This window comes from Neltuma alba, unplaced genomic scaffold, assembly GCF_004799145.2.
Source record: "Neltuma alba isolate B1F8T4 unplaced genomic scaffold, ASM479914v2 tig00002674_pilon, whole genome shotgun sequence".
NCBI classification, from domain to species: domain Eukaryota; kingdom Viridiplantae; phylum Streptophyta; class Magnoliopsida; order Fabales; family Fabaceae; genus Neltuma; species Neltuma alba.
In genome coordinates, this window is record NW_021632964.1 from 81,144 (window position 1) to 101,252 (window position 20,109).

Below are 20,109 nucleotides of genomic sequence, written 5' to 3' on the forward strand. Positions count from 1 at the left end.
AGAAAATTGATAAATATGAGAAATGAGTCTTATATTTAGGACCAAAATTAACTCAACAATTAGGTCTTATATTAAGGACCGGAGGAGTAGTATATGTATATATCAAGAAAATTATTAAATTATATAAGATATAAAAAAAATCTATTTAAATTAACCTATCCATCTTGTTTCCACTTTGTGCGAAAAATCTGTCATTTAATTATATATATCCGGAAAGGTAATTAGTGAAAATGAATTTAATATTATCTAATCAAAAAAATTATTTCTCGGGTAAACACTTGGTCAATGCATCGTCGTTTACAAATGAAGGATAAAATGATCTTTTCATACCCATGTTCCGCGAGGACAAAGTAACAGAAAGAGGATTAGTATTTTGTTTAAATTGTAGAATAATAATAAATAATTGAAAACAAAACAAAATTTTTTTTTTGGGGGGGGGGGGGAGGGGAGAGCGTTATGCGGGAACTGGACCGGGAAAATCGGTTATGCAAAAGAAATATACAGAGAATCCGAAAAGAAAAAGGGCGGAAAATGAATCGTAAATAATGAGAGCCTGGATTGGCAAAAAAGAAAAGAAAAGGAAAGAGAGGGACTAGAAACTTAACGCACCCAGTGAGACATTGATAGGCATTACCACCAGTGGCCGCAAGCAAATCATTTACACCGACGCACTCTCTCTCCCCCCCCCCAGTCACAGTGCGTTCCATCTCTCTCTTTCTTTTCTGCTACAATCCAGTACAAGCCGACGACGGACTCCGCGCTGGCAAAAGATTCCCCTGCTTTTCCCCCCCGCTCCCTCTTCTCTTCCCCTGCCTAACAAACCCTAAGACACTAATCTAATTTCTGCTCCCAATCACCATCCCCGCCATGCTTCCTGTTTTTCTCCCACTCCTTCCCATCCCCCTCTTTCGTTAATTCTTTTTTCTTTTTTTCTCTTTCTTACTGATGGGCTGCGCCAGCTCCAAGCTCGACGATCTCCCTGCCGTCTCTCTCTGCCGCCAGCGCTGTTCCTTCCTCGACGAAGCTATTCACCAGCGCTATGCTCTTTCCGCCGCTCACATGGCCTATATTAGCTCCCTTCAATCTATTGGCCATTCCTTGCATCGTTTTATTCATGTGGATTTCCCTACTTCCTCTTCTCCTCCCTCATCCCCCGAGCTAAATCTTCCTCCTTCCAAGAAGGTCGATTCTGTGGTTACTGCTGCTGGTAAGCAAGTGGATACTTCTTCTCCTTCGCCCCCTCACCTCTCCCATTCCAATTCTGGATCTCATCTCCACTTCCAGTCCGATTCTGATGAAGACGAAGACGACCATGAATTGGGTTCCCTTCATCATTCCGGTCATTCCTCCCCCTTACATGCCCATCCTGACCATCCCCCGATCAATTACATCAACCATTCAGATCGCCCGGGTCTTGCTTCCTTTCCTGGCCAAGGTTATATGCATATGAATTTCATGAAGAATAAACCCACGCCTTCCGTGGTGTTTGAGCAGAAGCCTATCAGCCCCGAGACTGTTTATATGGGCGAATCTTCATCTTCCTCTTACCCTTATCCGCACCCCAGTATGCATCCTAATTTTTATCCCCACGATGGATATCCGACTTATGCCGGTGGGGGTAATGGGTATTTTGCTTCCCCTCCTCCTTATGGGTCTTCCTTGTCGCAGCCGGCTGCTTCCACATCCAAGCCACCACCTCCGCCATCACCGCCAAGGCCTTCAACTTGGGATTTTCTCAACTTTTTTGATAATGATGATAGATACTATAATCAGTACACTCCTAGTCGGGACTCAAAGGAAGTGAGAGAGGAAGAGGGCATTCCTGATTTGGAAGACGAGGATTACCAACACGAAGTCGTTAAAGAAGTGCATGGGGATCAAAAGTTCGTGGATGGGGGTGCTGGAAATCATTCGAAGCCCTCAGAAAACGACGAAGTTGACAGGACAGAGGCTTCAGTTTACCAGAACAGGCCGAGTGTTTCGATGGAGAATGATGGGGTGGAATATGAGGTGCATGTGGTAGATAAGAAAGTCGTTGATGGCGACGAGAGGTCTAAGGAGCGGGGTGGAGGTGCTGCATTCCGAGGCCGCAGTGGCACACGGGATGCATTTGAAGTAGCCAGAGAGATTGAGGTTCAGTTCCGGAGGGCATCTGAGTCGGGCACCGAGATTGCAAAGATGCTTGAGGCGGGGAAGCTTCCTTACAATAAAAAGTATGGCGCTTATCAAGGTTAGAGATTTGATTCTCTTCCGCAAGTCCACTAAGTCTAGCTTATTTTCAGTTTCTCTGTTTCGCTTATCCTTAATTATTATCGTGCTTTGATCTTTGGATGTTCGTGTAAATTCTGTGAGCTGTCATGCCTAGATTTGTGCCTGACAACACAGGTCGATGGATTCATTTGTTCAAATTTATGACTTGAATTTTATTTTATTGCTGACTTGAAACTCTTTTTCCGGCCCCTGGATCATGCGTGCAACCGAACTTGATAAAGCAGCTTCTTCCAAGATGTTGCATGCAGTTGCTCCCTCATTGTCCATGGTGGCTTCGCAACCTTCTACTTCTAAAAGTGCTGAATCTACATCCGCCATTGACAAGGCTGGTCCTAGTAACTTGGATTTTGATGGCGATATAATGATGCGATCACGCAATCTTTCTTCTACATTGCAGAAGCTTTATCTTTGGGAGAAGAAACTCTATGATGAAGTCAAGGTATGTGATATCTGGTTCATAGTTTATTTTTATCTTTGTCTTAATTTAATTTATAAATATTTTCTTTAACTTTGTATGACATATTGGTTCTATTTGTTTTAGTTTAATTTTCTAGTAGGTTTGTACCTAAGCTGGAAATACGTATATTCGTCCGTGCGTGTTTAGGGACCAACGAAGGGGTAATAATTTTGAGCTCTAATAATTTCGTTGATATGAACACCAAACTTGGGTGGGATGAAATTCATGGCCCGTTGTTCTGTAATTGTGTCTGCCCTTGTGTTACCTGCAAATGAAGACAATTAGAAGAACGCCTCTTTTATGTCTTAAAGTCCATGATTTTCTCTAGATAGATTTTATGTCAGTATTTTTGTGTTGTTTCTGATGGACGTGGACCTTCAATTTACCAATCAGATTTAATTTGCATTCAATCCCCCTATCAGATTATTTAACTTCGTGGTGTAGTGTAATATGTATTGTACCTGTGCTTTCATCTGATTTCTTATGACCACTTTCTGCGGCAATATACTGAAATGTACTATTGTTAATCATTGCTTGTATTTTCTAAGGGTGTTCTTTTAATGCTTATGTCTTTGCAGGCTGAGGAAAAGATGCGGGTCATGCATGATAAGAAGTGTCGTAAGCTGAAGCGTATGGATGAAAGGGGTGCTGATTTTCACAAAGTTGACTCAACTCAAACGTTAGTAAGGAGTCTGTCCGCAAAAATAAGAATGGCAATTCAGGTTGTTGATCGGATTTCTATGACGATAAACAAGATCAGGGATGAAGAGCTGTGGCCTCAGCTGAATGAATTAATCCATGGGTATGTGAAGTTATGAGCTTCTTGTCCTGTTGTTTATATGGTTTATTGTTGTCTCTATTGGTGGTTGGCTATCTGGTATTTTTTGAGCCTTGAAAAATTTTTCTGGGTCGAGTTAGGGGCAACTTTTTAGAAATTTGACTTGGATTGGTAAATGACTATATGTTGGGAGTAATTTCTTCTCATAATTTGAACTGATGTCGGTTGTCATATTTTTTCATCCCTTTCCTTATTATAACGTCAATGGAAACTGCTTGATTGTCATAACACATGATTCACATTTTGACCAGATAATATGACTCCTAATTTGGGGCAATAAGAGTAGAACAATGAGATTATTGCTGCATTCTAGGTGGTGAACTTTTGCCATGGGTGCTAATGGAGTTGTTAAACAAGGTTGCATTAAATGATCTCTGATGGAAGCAAGTCTCTGGTTTATCCATCATTATTTCTTATAAATTTTCACTGGACTTGTTACTACCTCTAATGAAGGTCCACAACCCCATTTTATTTTCTGTTCTACATACTGTATTAGCCCGTCCAAATTTCTTTGTATGTTCAGTTGGACAAAGAAACTTATCCTTCATTCCTTTGTAAGGAAATGGTTTGAACCCTGAAGAAATTTGTCTAGAAATGGCTTTACCTGGAGCTCGTTAAGAAAAGTTTGGATATTAAGGTGTTATCCAGAATGATTAGACGGGTTTATCAAGAATGTGGCACTTAATATGACTGGGGACTTATTGTTTGATATTGTACTGTGGATATTTTTACAACTTAAGGGGCGGCTTTTATTTATTTATTTATTTTTTGGGGTGGGTGGTTTGGCAATTATCCCTCTGTATTGAATGACAACACTACCAGGTTGATCACCATACAAGGAAGCAAGACAGAGGCAGTGATTGTGCTACTTAATTGGGAATCAGTGTTTATCAGAGTGATTATAAATAAGTTGCTGCATGCTCATGTTGTCATGTAGTCATTAAGTTTCGGATTTTTTTTTATCTACACATTTCACTGTTTGTTGATGAAATACGTTTACATTCTTCTTAATCAGGTTGACAAGGATGTGGAAATCCATGCTTGAGTGCCACCGTAATCAGTGTGAAGCAATTAGAGAAGCCAGAATATTGGGTTCCATTCGATCCAGAAAGAAGAATGGTGATGGTCATCTTTTAGCCACAAAGGAGCTTGAACAAGAACTTATCAATTGGACTTTCCAATTTTCTAGCTGGGTTAGCGCCCAGAAGGGTTATGTTAGAGCATTGAATAATTGGCTTCTAAGGTGTCTCCTATATGAGCCTGAAGAAACACCTGATGGCATAGTCCCCTTCTCCCCCAGTAGAATCGGTGCTCCTCCTATATTTGTAATCTGTAATCAGTGGTCCCAAGCATTAGAGAGAATATCTGAAAAAGAAGTGGTTGATTCAATGCGTGTGTTGACCATGAGTGTGCTTCAGATATGGGAACAAGATAGGCTAGAAATGCACCAGCAGTTGATGGTTAACAAGGATCTTGAGAGAAAAGTCAAACATTTAGATAAAGATGATCAGAGGATACAGAAGCAAATTCAAGCATTAGAGCGGCAAATGGTTCTGGCATCCGGTGACGGTAAGGGTCTCTCAGTTTCCGAAAATATTATATATCAGAGTGATAAAAGCAGCAGTCTACAGGCTAGCTTGCAGCGCATTTTTGAGGCCATGGAGAGATTTACTGAGAACTCTGTGAGAGCATATGAGGAGTTAATACAAAGAAGTGTAGAGGAAAGCGCTGCTGGGGAGCATGGAACAGTTTCGTAGGGTGGCATGGTTTGATGGAATTTGGAACTACATCTGTTATCAGGGATAGAATCGTGTTGACTTCCCGCTAATAGCTTTCCTCTACAAGAACATATATTTGGGATGGGGACAGGTTTGGTATGAAGTTCACTTATTTCAGCAATACAGTTATTGCCAGGTGATGGAAAGTGTCCACTGTCTACTTACATTTAGATACTGGGACAATGAAATTGGATATCGGCATAACATAGTGAAGAGACAGAGGGAAGGACCGAACGGAGAGCATTCAAGGAAAACAGGCAAAGCGCAGCACGTGAAGTGACCGGGAGGTAGGGACTGGAGGGAATCTTCCGGGGGAAGCTGAGCTGTCTGCCTGAGCTACAGAGCTGTGGCAACGCCTACCCTGTGTCTGAATTTTTGATGTTGCTTGTTGAAGGGTAAAAAGCCCAAAAGGGGTAGAAGTTTGCATGGAAGACTGAGGAGTTTTAACGTCCTTTACGAAATTGGCGGTGTTCAGGTTTTGTGATGGCAGAGTGGGATCGGGACATGTCGTCCAAACGAGAAACCCAATGAGCATGCAGTGGGCCAAAATTAAACGAGCGATTCTAGGAGAAGTCTGATGCCTGATGAACATGGCCGACTCGGGCCTACTTGGAGTGACGCAAGTCGCCAGAGTTTCTAGGTGATAAGTATTTAACTATTTATTTTTACTTTGTATGAGTATGTTGCTTCCATAAAATATTCACCGACTTAAATTGTACAGATTGCCCTTGGACACCCGTTCCGGATAGTGAATAAAGATGTCTGAGACGCGGGGCATTTTTGGACTTTCACTTTATGGAAGACGGATATCTAGACTTTCAAACAGATTTTTTATTATTATTGTTGTTGATTAGATGGTTTGAGGCATGTCATTGTTCCAGATTTTTATATATATTTATTAATTATATTGAATGGCAGTGGAAACAGATTTAAATGGTTAATTGGTTGTAGGCTGATGAGTGGAGAAATCTGGTCTTCTGCCCATTATACTCTTTTGATATTGTAAGTTATTTTCAATACGTTTTATATAGGCCAAGTAAGATTTTAAATTTTATTGACTTGTTTATAATTTAACAATTTTTTTAACTTTATTCTTGTTGAATGTACATTATATTTTATATAAATAAAGTTAATATGATGGTAAAATTATAGATCTATATAAAAAATTTCTCTCACTACTTTATAAATAGGACTGAAAAATGTGTTATCTCTCTTTTTTATAAATAGGACTAGAGGAGCAGTAACGCATAGATTTAATTTCTTTTAAAACTAGAAAAATTTTTCCTATTTGATTCATGAATTAGAATATTTAATTAAATTTTAAATTATAATAAATTATATTATTTAAGATAGTTTAAGATTCATTTCTTATAGATGTGTGATTTTTTTTTATTTATTCAAATGAGATTTGTATTGGAGATTCAAAAATTGGGAAGAACGTATAAAAATTTAAAATTAATTCTTTATTTCTCCATTCAAATTTTCAATTGATATACTATTTAATTATGATATTTTTTATTTAATTTAATATACTGAAATTCTAATTAAGATATTCAAATTCAAAATTAATTATTAATTTTTTCATTTCAGTTTTCAATTGAAATCTTTTTTAATAATGATGCTCTTCTTTTAATTCAATATACAAACATTCTAATTAAAATATTATTTAAATCTTATTAATTAAATTTATTTGAATGACATAATGTTATACCTGACTTGTTTTAAATGAATTGGCTATTATAGCTTTTTAAGAATATAGTTGATTGATTGATAGTTGATAGTTGATTATTGTCAACCCGTCATTTATTTATGTCTTTTTTTCCCATGGCCTCTAATGCCTTTTTAAAATGTCTCAGATTTCCAAGTATTTCTTGAGTTTTTTTTATTTTGATTATTGGATTCAGTTTTATTTTTTTAAAAAAATAAAAAATTAAAAGTATATTATCCTATACTATTACTTATTTTGCGTATGATATAATGATAAAAAGAAATAAAAAATATTTAAGAAATTGGGATGATGAAAAAAGAATGAGGGGTAGAATGATGGAGACTCCGAGTCAGGCTCACTTAGCAGCGAGCAGCGACAACAATGCGCTCCGCGGAGGATAGCTGAGATTGCAAATGGGGAACTTCCTCTCCATCACTCGCTCACACTGTCTTCTTCTCAACGCCTTCATCGCATCTTCTCTCTTTTTTCCTTTTGAATTATGGATGTTTTGCTCTTTCAGTCTTTTGACGTTCTAAATCTTTCATTTCGTCAATAGATTATACACAATAAAATAAAAACTATATCAACTATTCATTATTTTTTGGAAATGTGTTTAAACCCCACTTACATTATTTTATCCAAAAAAACTTTTCAGCATACCAACAGGGCCTACGAGTATTATTAGTAATGGAATGCGCAAATGGGTGTCTATCCCCCCATGAATTCATTGCCTTCAGATTTTCACTTCAAGATGTAGCATCAACTCCAAGTATCGTGCCCTGCTTATATTTTTTTTAAAAAAAAGATTATTATAACTTATGGATAATATAATTTCATGTAGATTTTATATTATAGTATATAGATAATCACTAGAGTAAATGTAACCCCACCACATCTTGTGTGCTTATCTATCAAATTGAAAGAAATTTGCACATCCCTTTGCTCCCTCACAAGACATTGTTGTTTCATAGAGTATATTCTTTTTTAAAATTGAAACTGAGAATACTATATTATCGTTCATTATTCTCTACTTCGTAAAGTCGTATTTCAAACTCTTGAATTTGCATTAAAAAGTGACTTTGTAATGCTCCGTTTGGATAGGAAAAAAAGTTGGGAGGAAAGAAAATAGAAGGAGAGAAAACAGAGAGAAAAGAAAACTGGAGAGAAAACCTTTCTGTTTGAATGGACGAGAGAAAATAAGAAGGAAAGAAAATAACTAAATATATGAATGACTAAAATACCCTTATTCTTATATCAAAATATATCATGTTATGAATTCACCAAAAAAAAAAAATCATGTTATGAATTAAATTAAATATCATAATAGAAAAATCATATTAGTGTTAATATCATTAAATAATTTAAAATCAAATTATTTGATAAAAATTTATTACCATGTGATTATATTGTAAAAACCAAATAATTTAGTAAAAAATTCTTTTTAAAGGTGAAAATTAAAAAAAAGGATAGTTTTTTTAAAATCAAACATAATAAAATGATATAAATAAATTACGTATTATTTAAGATTATTAATAAATAGTGAAAATTTAATATAAAAGTTGAAAGAGATGTATATATTAATTTGTGCGAATTTCTTGCATTGTTCTTTGAATGTGAAAGAATGTTCATGTGTAGCTTTTGATTTTGGCCACAATATAATGAGATAATTTTGTTGAATTATGAAGTAGTCATAAGTAAAATTAAAAAGAAAAACTTGCATTAAATTTGAGAATGACATATGGGGAATATGAGTTTTCTTCTCATTTTCTCTCCATATGTGGAGAGAAAAGTTGGAGAGAAAATAAAGTGGATCCCACATCCCATTTTCTCTCTTACTTTTTCTTCTTCTCACTTTTCTCCTCTCATCTAAACAGAGGAAAACCAATTTCTTTTCCTATTTTCTTCCTTCATTTTCTTTCCTCCCCATTTTGTCTCCATCCAAATATGACGTAAGTCAACGGAACAGGACGTTTAGTTGAGAAAAGAAAGTAAGGTCAATATAGAATTTGGAACATAAAACGGGCCAGACACAGCAGTCATGCAGTAAATTTAGGAAATATGTCTTACATGACATATATGCACCATGTGCTTAACAGCAAGCGCATTGTCAGTTTCTTGGTCATGAACCTTCAACATTTCCTCTATATTGAGACGATTTTTTTTAAATTAAAAAAAATCAAAATATAACCTTAAGCTTAGATGAAAAAAAAGGTGCTGAGATGTGTATACTTGTTCATTTTTTGCCATTCAGGTGACACAGAATTGAATTCATTCCAGCTTTGTGTGTTTTGAGATAGAGTATCCACTCAACATTCATAGCAATTGCAGACGAAACACTCGAAGCGCTGCCACACTCACAAATACTACCTCTGCTCCTATTTATAAAACCTCGTTTATATTCTACAAACGAGGTTTTATTAATAGAACCGAAGATAGTAATTAAGTTTGCAAATTGCAGATATGTAGGCATTTCGTTACAGGTATATATGGTTATAGTCTTGTACGTACATAGATTCAAAAACATGGAGCTGCTTGGATCAATGAGATCCATCGAATCCATGTAATATCAACTGTAAAAACAAGATGGAGCAGATAGAATGGGAGGACGACAGATGCACATGCAATGAAATAAAGCGGCGGGGTTAACAATTTAAGAGGTTGGAAATGGTGAGAGGAGTGAAACACTGGAGCCAAGGACTGTTTATTTGAGGCCAGGACGGGTCCTGGCTCCACCCTGTGTTCATGGGTAATTTCAGCTCCGGCAGGCTCAGCTTAGGCACCGCCGCCAGCTCCACGGTTTCTTCCGTTTTCTCCGTCTTGGTGGCCATGGACGACGAGGAGGACTCGCACAGCGACGCCCTCTGCTCCAACACTTTCAAGGATGTTGCCTTTCGGTATATCTTGCACAAAACTACGGCGTCCTGGTGTATAAGGGATCAAAGTGTAAATTATGAGTCGTCACGATATATTGCTCATTTGAGTGGAATGAAAGTGAATAATGAAGAAGAAGCAGTACAAGCGGGTGCGTACCTTGTTGGGGAAGTTGAGAGTGTCAGGGAGGCGGTACTCATTCATGACCCAGTCGGTCTTGCAGCCGCGGGGAGCCCTTCCCTGGTAGAAGACGAGGGTCTTGCGGAGGCCGATGAGGCGCTTCGGATGGGAGTGGCTGAGGATCTTGCGGTCGGAGCCGGTGGCCTTCCAGAAGCCCTTCTGGGTGGTGCGGTTGGGGCGTCCGCCGCCTCCCTGCTTCTTGTCTCTGGGCACGAAGAAATACCACTCTCTCTCGCCGACCTTGGCCATGGCGGGGAGATCCCAGGGATCATGGAGGTAGATGTTGAGGAAGTGGATGATGTCGAGGCAGAGCTGGTTGCCGGTGATCATATTCTTGAGATAGAAATCGAGGAGTTCTTCTTCGGTGGGGTGAAACCGGAAGCCCGGCAACTGCATATTATCGCCCATATTAATATATATTCTGGTGCGTGTATGGAAGGCAGAGGTAAATGGTAAGAGAGGGAAGGAAGAGAGAATGGGTTGGATGGGAGATGGCATGCGCAAGAGTATTTATAAGGGCATAACGCGAAGGCGCTGAGTGGTGGGTCCTCTCTCCAGTCCCGTACTTGAAAAGCTTGACCTCGTCTCCCCTCTCCTGGCCACCCTTCTCCTTCGATCTGCATTTAAAAAACAGACAATTATACTCCATAATTTACCTCACCTGATGTGTCTGTGCATGCATGATTGGTTAAATTTTATGCTTGCAATATATATACTTTTAATTCAATGCAATTTATTTTCCGTACACTCCTATTTAAGAGGCCACAAGTCACTCAAACACAACGGCGGAGTACATGTATGTATGTGCGCACAGAGCAGCACATTCCATAGTGATCTTAAAATGAGCATGTAGTGCTCATCTTAATACTCGGACCATCGACATTAATTTTGGATCGTTCAGATTCAACTCAATTTTTTTATGTTTCAAATAATTTTTATTTTTTATAGATATAAAATTTTAAAATAAACATGATCTTATATTTGACTTCTTTAAAAAGTAAATTTCTTATTGGAAAAAATTACAGATTAAAAGCTCTTAAATCTAAAGTGTCAAATCAAATTTTGAATGATTCTTCTTATTTCATTATAGTAACGAGCACGCAATATTCATCGTTGCAATGGCTTTTGAATAAGGACATGTAGGTACGTAGGTAGCAATAAACAATGTATATTTAAATTTGCTTATTTCTTTATTATTATTATTTTTTTTTAAAAAGGAAAACCTTCTAGGAAAGGGAAGGGAGCGAGGTGAGGGAAAAAACCTCAGAGAGGAGAGGAAAACCCTTCTGGGGGGTGGGATCCACACGGCATTGGCATATCGCTTTACGAATTACGACTTTTACTCGCCAATTAATTCCCTCTTCCTCAATTCTGTTCTTTTTACTGGACAAAGAGATCAAAATTCATTCGTCTAAATTACTTTTTCGTTGCTAACCTATATATATAATAGGATTTTATAATTAGATCCAGATGAGTAATAAAACCAGATTTGAGGAAGGAAGAAGTGTATCAAGAGGCGAAGAGCCGCACATGTACAGTATTTAATTTGTAAGTGACGGATGCGGAAAACGAAGCTAGTCTCGGCCTTTTTCATTCGACTTTGCTTCTCTTGCAATCCGGACCCTTCATTCACCCTACAAGTTTGAGCCAAATTTGTGTTTATTTGCCACAAATCTTCTTTTTCCTTTCCTCCACTATTACACGCTTTTTAATTGGTTTTTTTACTCCCAATATATATATATATATATGTAAGCATATTTAACGAGGACGTACTAATGCAAAATCCACTACTACCTTGGCAGTATAATATCCAACCCTCTAGAATTTCCTTGTTAACATTATTGATCTAGAGTTCTTGACCTGGTCGCGTCCTTTTCGCAGATTCTTTTCCAGGAGAAAAAGTGCCACAAGCAACAAACTTGGTATGCAAAAAGAGTCAAAGAAGAAGAAGGTTCAATTATTATACATGGGCAAAGCGTCAAGGTTTCACACAATTGTTGGTAGTTTTTCGGTTCATAGACTTCATTCCATTTTGTCGGAGATGTGTGTGAGACAAGGAAAAAGCGGTTATTACTTATTAATGGGAATGGAATATCAGCACAAATTCCCATCTGACACGTGTTCGATTAGATTAGTAACCAATTACCGCGGTTCTTCAATTCCTCCAGCCAAAACAAAATACTATTGTGGTTCTTGAATTAATCTATCAATATCGACACACTAAATTCAGAGGAAGCCAGCCTAGTCATGAGTGATGTTTATATCTAGATATCTCTCTCTTTCTCCCCCCACATCTCATGAATTTTTTTTAAAATTCATTTTCATCATATTTTTCTCTCCTCAAATTTTCAATTCTTTGGTTTACTTTTTCTTAAGTCACATGTTGTTTCCCAGGCTGGGTAGGCATCTGACTTAATGACCAAAATAGATGAAACAGACATATATATATAATTAAATGAAGGAGGAGATTAAATATAGAAATAATAATCACTTGAACATGGAACGAAATGCAAAGGGCAGTCACATGGCATTGGTAATGAGGCGGGCAGTATGGTCAAAGCGGCCGTAAGGGCGTAGCGGTCAAGTGAGTGACCACTGACCAAGAGGAGCAAACAATAACACAATTTGCTTTGTCCATGAATACGATGGTGAATTCAAAAGCAACCACGACGCGTTTTCCGCATTATTATCTTCATGTTCATTTGACGGCCAAAGTGTTGAAATGTGTATATATATATATAACAGGAAGAGAATAATAATATTCCTCCGGTCCTTGATAGAAGACCTAATTGTTGAGTTAGTTTTGGTTCTAAATATAAGACCCATTTATCATATTTATCAATTTCTCTAAATTATTCCTATAGATACTCCCTCAACCACAATCAAATAGAAGAGGAAGATAAGGTATTAAAAAGATGATTATGGTATTTTAGGAAAAACATGACACATTTCTTATAATTAACTAACTTACCTAACTTCCTTAATCTAATCAAATTAATTAAATGGGTCTTATATTAGGGATCGGAAGAGTAATAATAATAGAATTAGTGGGGCAGGGTGGGGACAATGGAGCGTTTGACTTGGAAGTCGTCATGCAAAGACCTGCGAACAAGTTTCTCCTCAACCTTATCGAAGTCTTCCCATCTGCTACTTCCTCGAATGTCCTCTCCTCCTCTTCTTTTTCTTTTTCTTTTTCCAATTCATCAATCATCTAGATGTGCCCAAATATAATGTTATTTTCACCACACTCACGACATTAATCAAAGAGGTTGCCTCCAACCAATGTTTAGAAACAGAAATCACGTATGTGTGTCTCTATGCATAAATATATCTCATACGTATGCAAGAAAATGCGATGCTTATGATAATGCTGATTCATCATAATATGACTTAAATTGTCACTACTTAAACTATGCAGGATTTTATCATAAATTTTTAGATGACAATAATTCAATGAATTTTTAAACACAAAAAATCTTATTTGGTAATTTGTTTTTAGTTGATTGTTTTAAAAAACAAAGCAGTAACATGTTTTTAAAAATAAAAAAACCAAAAAAACTTTTAAATGTTTTCTTATTTTTGTTTTTTTGTGTTTATTTTTTGTTTTGAAAAGTTTTGAGAAATTTTTTTATCTTTTAACCTACTATCCACCACTTATTATTAGTAACGACAACATATTATTTTTTATAGATTTTTTTAAAAATTATTATCCAAACAAACTCTTTTGTTTTCTTATTTTCAAAGCTTGCTAAAAACAATTTTATAAGATTATTTTAAGAACAAGAAAAAAAAAAAATAAACAGGCCCAAAATCTCCCGAGGCAAGGCATGCCGTGCTTTTCTTTCCTCCACTCGCGTGGGCCATCACAAATTGGCAATAGGTGGTTGTCTGAACCAACCCAACGCGACATTTTGTACTATTTAAGGAGCCGTACGAACCTTGAAAAAGTAATATCAAGACAAATTTGAGTGGGAGAATTACAACGAAGTGCCTAAAAAATTACAAAATAAATTTAAAAGTTGTCCTTTTTTATTTTAAAATTTTTATTCAAATTTATTATTACATATTATTTAGGTTGTTATTAAGATTTTTTAATAATTATTTTTCTTTCTTAGACCTAATTGTAATTCTCCCTTTTGAATTTGGAAAAACACTGCAGTCACAGAAGAAGTAGGAAAAAAATGAACAGCCTTGTTCCCTGGCATGACGTGGCATGTGTGCTTGACCACAACCCTATTATGCTTGAATGATTTTTCCATTGATGAGAATTTTGCCTTAAAAGATGAACAGAACAACAAATAGAGATACGCGCAGGTTCAAAACATTGCACGAATTTATTGAAATATTTATATTTTGCTCATTAACTAAACCCTAATTATATTCGAGCTGGCTTTATACGGCACCTAGTGCTTGGATGCGTGAGCTGCAAACCGAGAGGCCACGGTTTATGAATGCCGTTATCGAAAGAATCTTGGGAACGATATGGTGGGCCGAGAATTGTTTAGTGGGCCGGGCCAGCAAAAGGCTCCGATAATTAGTGGGCATTCCTCTCCGCCTTTTCGTTGGTCCAAAAGTAATTCATAAGATTTGAATTGATGACTTTATTTAATGACCGTTACTTCCTCTCCACTTAACTACTGAATATTGGCGGCAAGATTATCATTTTTGACAATGGGCGAAGCAGATAGCCCCAGTCATGGTTACGGCGCCGTTTTCACTTACATTCTTCTTCTTCTTTTTCCAACGTATTTCACTTAAATTCGCTATTCCCTTTTCTTTCTTTTTTTTTTTTAACTTATAGATTCACTATTCTTCGGACGAGTTTCAAATGCATTTATCTGATAGGAGCACGTGATCTAAATCCAAGGCTGGAGTAATTTGAATACAGAAACAAGTGTACAGGGCACATGGTTTCATGGGTTTTAGGACGCACACAGTGCCTAAAACGAAAGCTAATTGGTTTTTGGGTTGAGGCCGTCTTTGCCCTTTTTGTTCTAATGGGCCCAACTGTGGTCTCAATCCGCATTCCGGACTACAACATGAACCCGCCTCCCTATTCTATACACTGCATTACTGCCTTTGACCTTTGCTTGCTTGTGACTAGTGAGGTGGTGAAACAAGAGATCAAACCCAATGTTTATACTACAATATGAACATCACAATATATTATTGTTATCAAGTAAAATTGGAAAAGAATAAGAATGTGGGTGAGAATGGCGAAGAAGAAGAAGAAGAAACGGGATCAGGACCAGGAGCCATCGTCGCAGGGAGAACAGGCCTGTTTGGCGATGTCGGTGATCTGAACACCGGAGTCGTAGACGAGGCCAGCCTTCCAGTCCTGAGGCAGCACCTTGGGCGCCCATATCCATTTCCCGTCGTACCCTGACGTCACCACTATCCGCAGCTGCAATGCACCCGCCGGCACCCGATCCGTCGCCCATATGGCCCCATTCTTCCTGCTCATGAAGTTCCAGTTCGAAGACCCCACCTGTTTCAACATTCAACCCTTTTAGTTCACACATTTCTTTACTCATTTCAAGCCTTCTGCTCAGGCATTTCCACATTTCTTATTTACCTGAGCCACATCCACCCCCACTATCTCCGTCTGACCTCCCTGATACAGAAATTTAATTGCCAAGTAGTTCGGTTTCTTGCTCGATTCTTCCACCCGTACTCCCAGGTTCCGTTTTCTGTACTCGCATGGTACTCTGCTCCACACACCATAAATTAGTTTGACTATAATGAAATTCCCATAAGTCACTGCTACAAGTACCCATTCAAACTTTGAAATCCCATTAGATAATCTGATATTATAAAACTAGTTTTTTATGGCTTCGCATCCGCTGCCTTAGATATGTCTGATATTATACGACTTCAGACCGTTACTGCTATTAATGTAGATGATCATCGTGCCATCCTGGTGGGCCCGGGGAAAAGGGGACTGAATTAAGAAAAGATGAACTCCATCTAGACTTAAATACCAAGTGAAGATGAATTGATGAAAAAGCTCACCTCTTATATTCAACGTCGGCAATTCCGAGCTTCAAAATTTGTTGGCTCATACCCTTATTAGCCATGGCCACGAAGGCTCTGCTGCTGAGCACGAAATCAGTTTGATTGTTGTTGTTGAGATCGGTGACGACCACGGTAGTCCCTTCTTTTGTGCACAAACTCGGGTTCTTGCATCTTATCTGCAGAAATGTTATGAATTCAGGAGGACGGTATGCAGATGACTACAAAAGAAAATCGATAGAGGAACATAAGTTGAAGGACGCACCTGAAAGCAGGCACCACAAGCGGCGCCATCTTTGTAGACAGAAGGCACCGCCGCTGCCAGGCGTCCACCGCTCAATCCCACGGCCAAGCACGCCAGCCATACAAGCACGCCCCAAGCTGCATACAAAGATACCTCTCAGATATATGATAATTCATTATGAAATCGGACAGGGAGAAGGGATATTACAGGAAAGAGAGAGGATTAAAGAGAAGTAGGCGGCCTTGGATTGGAGCGATCGCAAGACCGGTGGCAGAAGGAGGTGGCACAGAGAAACAAGAAGGGAGAGAAGACAAGGAAGAAAGCCATATTGCGGTGTCGTGTGAGTTCTGACGAAGGTGGAAGGGAAGGAGAGGCATGAAATAAATAGTAGAGGGAGAAAGGAGGAAGAGTAGGAGGAGGAGGAGAAAGATAAGAAGTATGTTTCAAAGAGTAAAGAAGTAAAAGGGTTTTATAAAGTGAGATATTAATTAAAATAAATAAGAAGACAGACAATATGATTTCAACGCTGTGGAGTGCTCAGACAAGAAAGAATAAAGGGACACACGCTTGTGGGGGAACGCGGTCTCCTCGCTCTACACCGCCCTGCTTAGCAGCAGTATTACAGTGGGAAGAGTTTTTCGCATGCCTTTTTCTGATTCTGTGGTAGCATCGGTGGCAACAGGTGGCATTTGTCTTTTGCACTTTCGGAAATTTCCCCTTTCTTTACCCAGAGTAAAAGTACGGTGTTTTACTACAGGAGGATTAAGATATATAGAAAGTGAATGGCTGCTTTTCTAAAAATTGAAGTGGATCGGCTTGGTGCTCTGTGATCATGTTATTTTGTTTTATAATTTTATGTTTTGTTGGGGTGGGGGGGGGGGGGATTTGTTTTATACCAGGACCAATGACTGAGTTGCAGTTTGACAGGAGCTGGCATAAATAATGGTGATAAGGATAGGAAGCGGAAAAGAAGGGAAAGGGAGGGTGAGTTGGCTTGGGTGGCAAGCGGGGTGATTCGTTAACACTATTGGCTGCCCAAAGACAAAAAGGAAAGAAGCTTTTAAGATTGGTGGACAAGCAACGATGATTGCTTCTGAACTAGCAGTGATGAGGCTTGAGCCAAGTCTGTTTGCACTCATGTCCCACTCACGCTTCCCCATTAAGGATATCAACCAAACCCCCCCACCTAATCCCATCTCTCCCCTGTTTCTGAGTTCCCAGTGCCTATATTTTCAACACTTTGATTGATTAGAAAGGCTTTTGGCAACGTTGTCCAAACTTTAAAAAGACAACTTGATAACTACCATCCTGTGCCTCGGCCCAGAGCGCCAAAGCCCGTTGCATCCAGCTGTCTAAAACTAAGCATCGCTGAATAATAGCGTCCCCCACAACGACTTTTATTCAGTGGGATTATTCTTACGAATTAAGCCAGTCCATGATTCTGTAATTGCGATATGCTGCCAGAAAAAAAGTACTTCAATCTTGATCCCTTTACATTAGGATACCTGCTTGGCTGTTTCTTGGATGCGGTATATATGCGCATAATAATATTTAAAAATAGCATTGTCCATTCTGCTGGCTAATGATCTTGTTTAACATATGAGGTCGGTTTTTAAACTCATTATTGCTTTGGACGGTATTGTAATGAGATCAAAATTCACACGAGTGAGGAATAAAATCACGTACGTAGCATTGTACACATGTATTAAATATTAAACGATGAATATATATGCCAGCGGAGTCTCCTCCACAGTCCACACCTTACCTTAGAACATAACATAAAAAGCATATAAATATGACGCTATTTTGGCGCTGCAAGTCTCAAGCATTGACTTTGATACAACTCATTACGTGACCAATGAAGAAGGAAAAGAAAGATTAAATGGAGAAAAGCGTAATTGAAGGTACACAGCATGTATTGGCTTGTCACTGCCAGCTGTTGTATTAGAAGAGAAAAAGGAGAGACGCGCTGCGGATTCAAACCTTTTAATTAAGCACAAATGACCAGTTGTATTATCTTCGTTTGTTCAGCCATATATTCTTTGCTTTCCTTCATCTTCAACACAAACACCAACTCCTCTGTATTTTTGCAGGGTTATGTTCTGCATCCCCACAATTAGACATTCAAATCCCATATATAATGGGCTGCATTTCGAGTCTAATTAGTCCCACCAACAACAAGCAGACAATCGAGTCTAATTAGGAAATACTCTACTTCTTTTATTCATCAGACCCATATCACACGCTCGTGGGAATGCGACATTTGCCTGGTCATGACTTGGCCAATCTGTTTGATGTGTTGCATTATTGCATCTAATTTCCTGCTCGCTCAATCTATGTTCTCCTTGTCATTCCTCTAATAATGATTGGTACACTGAATCGTTCGTTAGATGTGAAATCAACTTACATATTAGTTAAGACTATTTACAAGCTGAGTTCTTTTGATTGTGCAACATGGGAAAAGCAAGGATCTCTTCTCATGCTTGCAACTGTAATCTGTGTTGTTTGAATATTATGAACCGCATGACTTGCTTTATTCTCTCTGTATAAAATGGGTTACTATTCGTTATGGAAACCTTGTTCCTGAGATATTCACCGGTATTTCCTTCTTCAAGGAGCCACCAAAGTTCTTGTAATTCTTGTATATGCATTTAATAATGTAATTCTGCTGACTAATTATTACAAGCACAATATCACTTGTTTCTTTCTCCTCCATTTCAATCCTTAAAGCATTATCTAGATATATATAAATATAATATATATATGAAATACATACTTGACATTTTATGAATTATTATCTGGAGTACACATATAACGTTGTTTTACTGAAATACTCCTAGTAACCAACGATTGAAATTATATTAAGATGGTCGGTGGTAATTAATGAACGATAAATTTAGGACAAAAACAATATTTTTAGGATATCAATACACAAATAATTTTTGTGCGGTCTGACCCAATTAAGAATATTTCTAAGAGGCTATAACACACGTGCATAACACTTTCTTTTTTTCCTCCTTGATTCCTCTTTTCTTGCGTCTTCCGACCTCTCCACGTCTCCTCTCTCTCCACCTGCAACTTTAGCTTGTCAGACATTAAAAAAGAAAAATGTCTTGGCTTCAAAATATGGGTTCATGATCATGATAATTTCCAAACATTTATAGATGGCACAATCATCTAGATCATGACACAAAGAAGGATGCCTGGACTTTGGTGGATGAATTGGCTCCTTATGAATTGTCACCACATAAATGGGCTAAAGTAGCTGAAGTTTTATCAGGAAGGGATGCTTTTTTATGAAGTTTGTTCTTTTAATCTTTGTGATGTTTGCTTTAGTTATATGTATAAAACAGTAGCAGCAAACACATATAGCTCTATACACATAAGAATTTGGTAGAAGAACAGAGTTGAGGGGAGTTCATGTTGGACAAAAGGGGGTAGGGTTCATTGTCACTCACCCAAACAAGAAATTACAGTGATCAGATTTGGAGGAAGAAGGCGATGGAGATGAGAAGCATGAGGAGGATGAAATATAAGTAGATGGTCTGAGTTTAACAAGCTAAATAATAGAGAAGAAAGAGGAGGGTCAGGGGCGGGAGACGACGGAGGGAGGGATATTAATATCATGACAAGTAATCCTATATGGCGCATCTTCTGCTGAGGGCTATATCAGCAAGAAGTTAAAGTCAAAATATGAAAAGTAAACCCCCCCCCCTCTTAATACAAGTATACAACGGAAGGATAAGAAGG

At 38.1% G+C, this 20,109-nt stretch overlaps 2 protein-coding genes, 1 long non-coding RNA gene and 1 pseudogene across 5 annotated transcripts; 2 read left to right on the plus strand and 2 right to left on the minus strand.

The window, feature by feature from the left end:
- The first annotated feature begins 675 nt into the window (after positions 1-675).
- Positions 676-6,396, plus strand: LOC114735252 (nitrate regulatory gene2 protein). 3 transcript variants are annotated; one of them, XR_003739246.1, is made up of 5 exons: positions 676-2,230; positions 2,493-2,710; positions 3,307-3,530; positions 4,582-5,984; positions 6,066-6,396. XR_003739246.1 is itself a non-coding variant. In XM_028922937.1 (4 exons), exons 1-4 carry the CDS (start codon positions 946-948, stop codon positions 5,321-5,323), a joined length of 2,469 nt encoding a protein of 822 aa, XP_028778770.1. In that variant the 5' UTR covers positions 676-945; the 3' UTR covers positions 5,324-6,396. The 3 variants fall into 3 exon arrangements, 2 of the variants coding, with proteins under 2 accessions (XP_028778770.1, XP_028778779.1); XM_028922937.1 differs by having other exon boundaries at positions 4,582-6,396; XM_028922946.1 differs by having other exon boundaries at positions 2,496-2,710; positions 4,582-6,396.
- Positions 6,397-9,247: 2,851 nt separating this feature from the next.
- On the minus strand, positions 9,248-10,526 carry LOC114735219 (NAC domain-containing protein 22-like). The gene is made up of 2 exons (XM_028922898.1): positions 10,083-10,526; positions 9,248-9,973 (listed from the first exon to the last, which is right to left on the minus strand). The coding sequence occupies exons 1-2, from the start codon at positions 10,509-10,511 to the stop codon at positions 9,695-9,697; spliced, it is 708 nt and encodes a 235-aa protein (XP_028778731.1). The 5' UTR covers positions 10,512-10,526; the 3' UTR covers positions 9,248-9,694.
- On the plus strand, positions 10,458-16,399 carry LOC114735229 (uncharacterized). Its single transcript, XR_003739244.1, has 4 exons — positions 10,458-10,527; positions 15,432-15,438; positions 15,743-15,744; positions 16,388-16,399. It is a non-coding gene; the product is annotated as an uncharacterized LOC114735229 (long non-coding RNA).
- Positions 15,099-16,686, minus strand: LOC114735210 (expansin-like A2; annotated as a pseudogene).
- Positions 16,687-20,109: the final 3,423 nt, after the last annotated feature.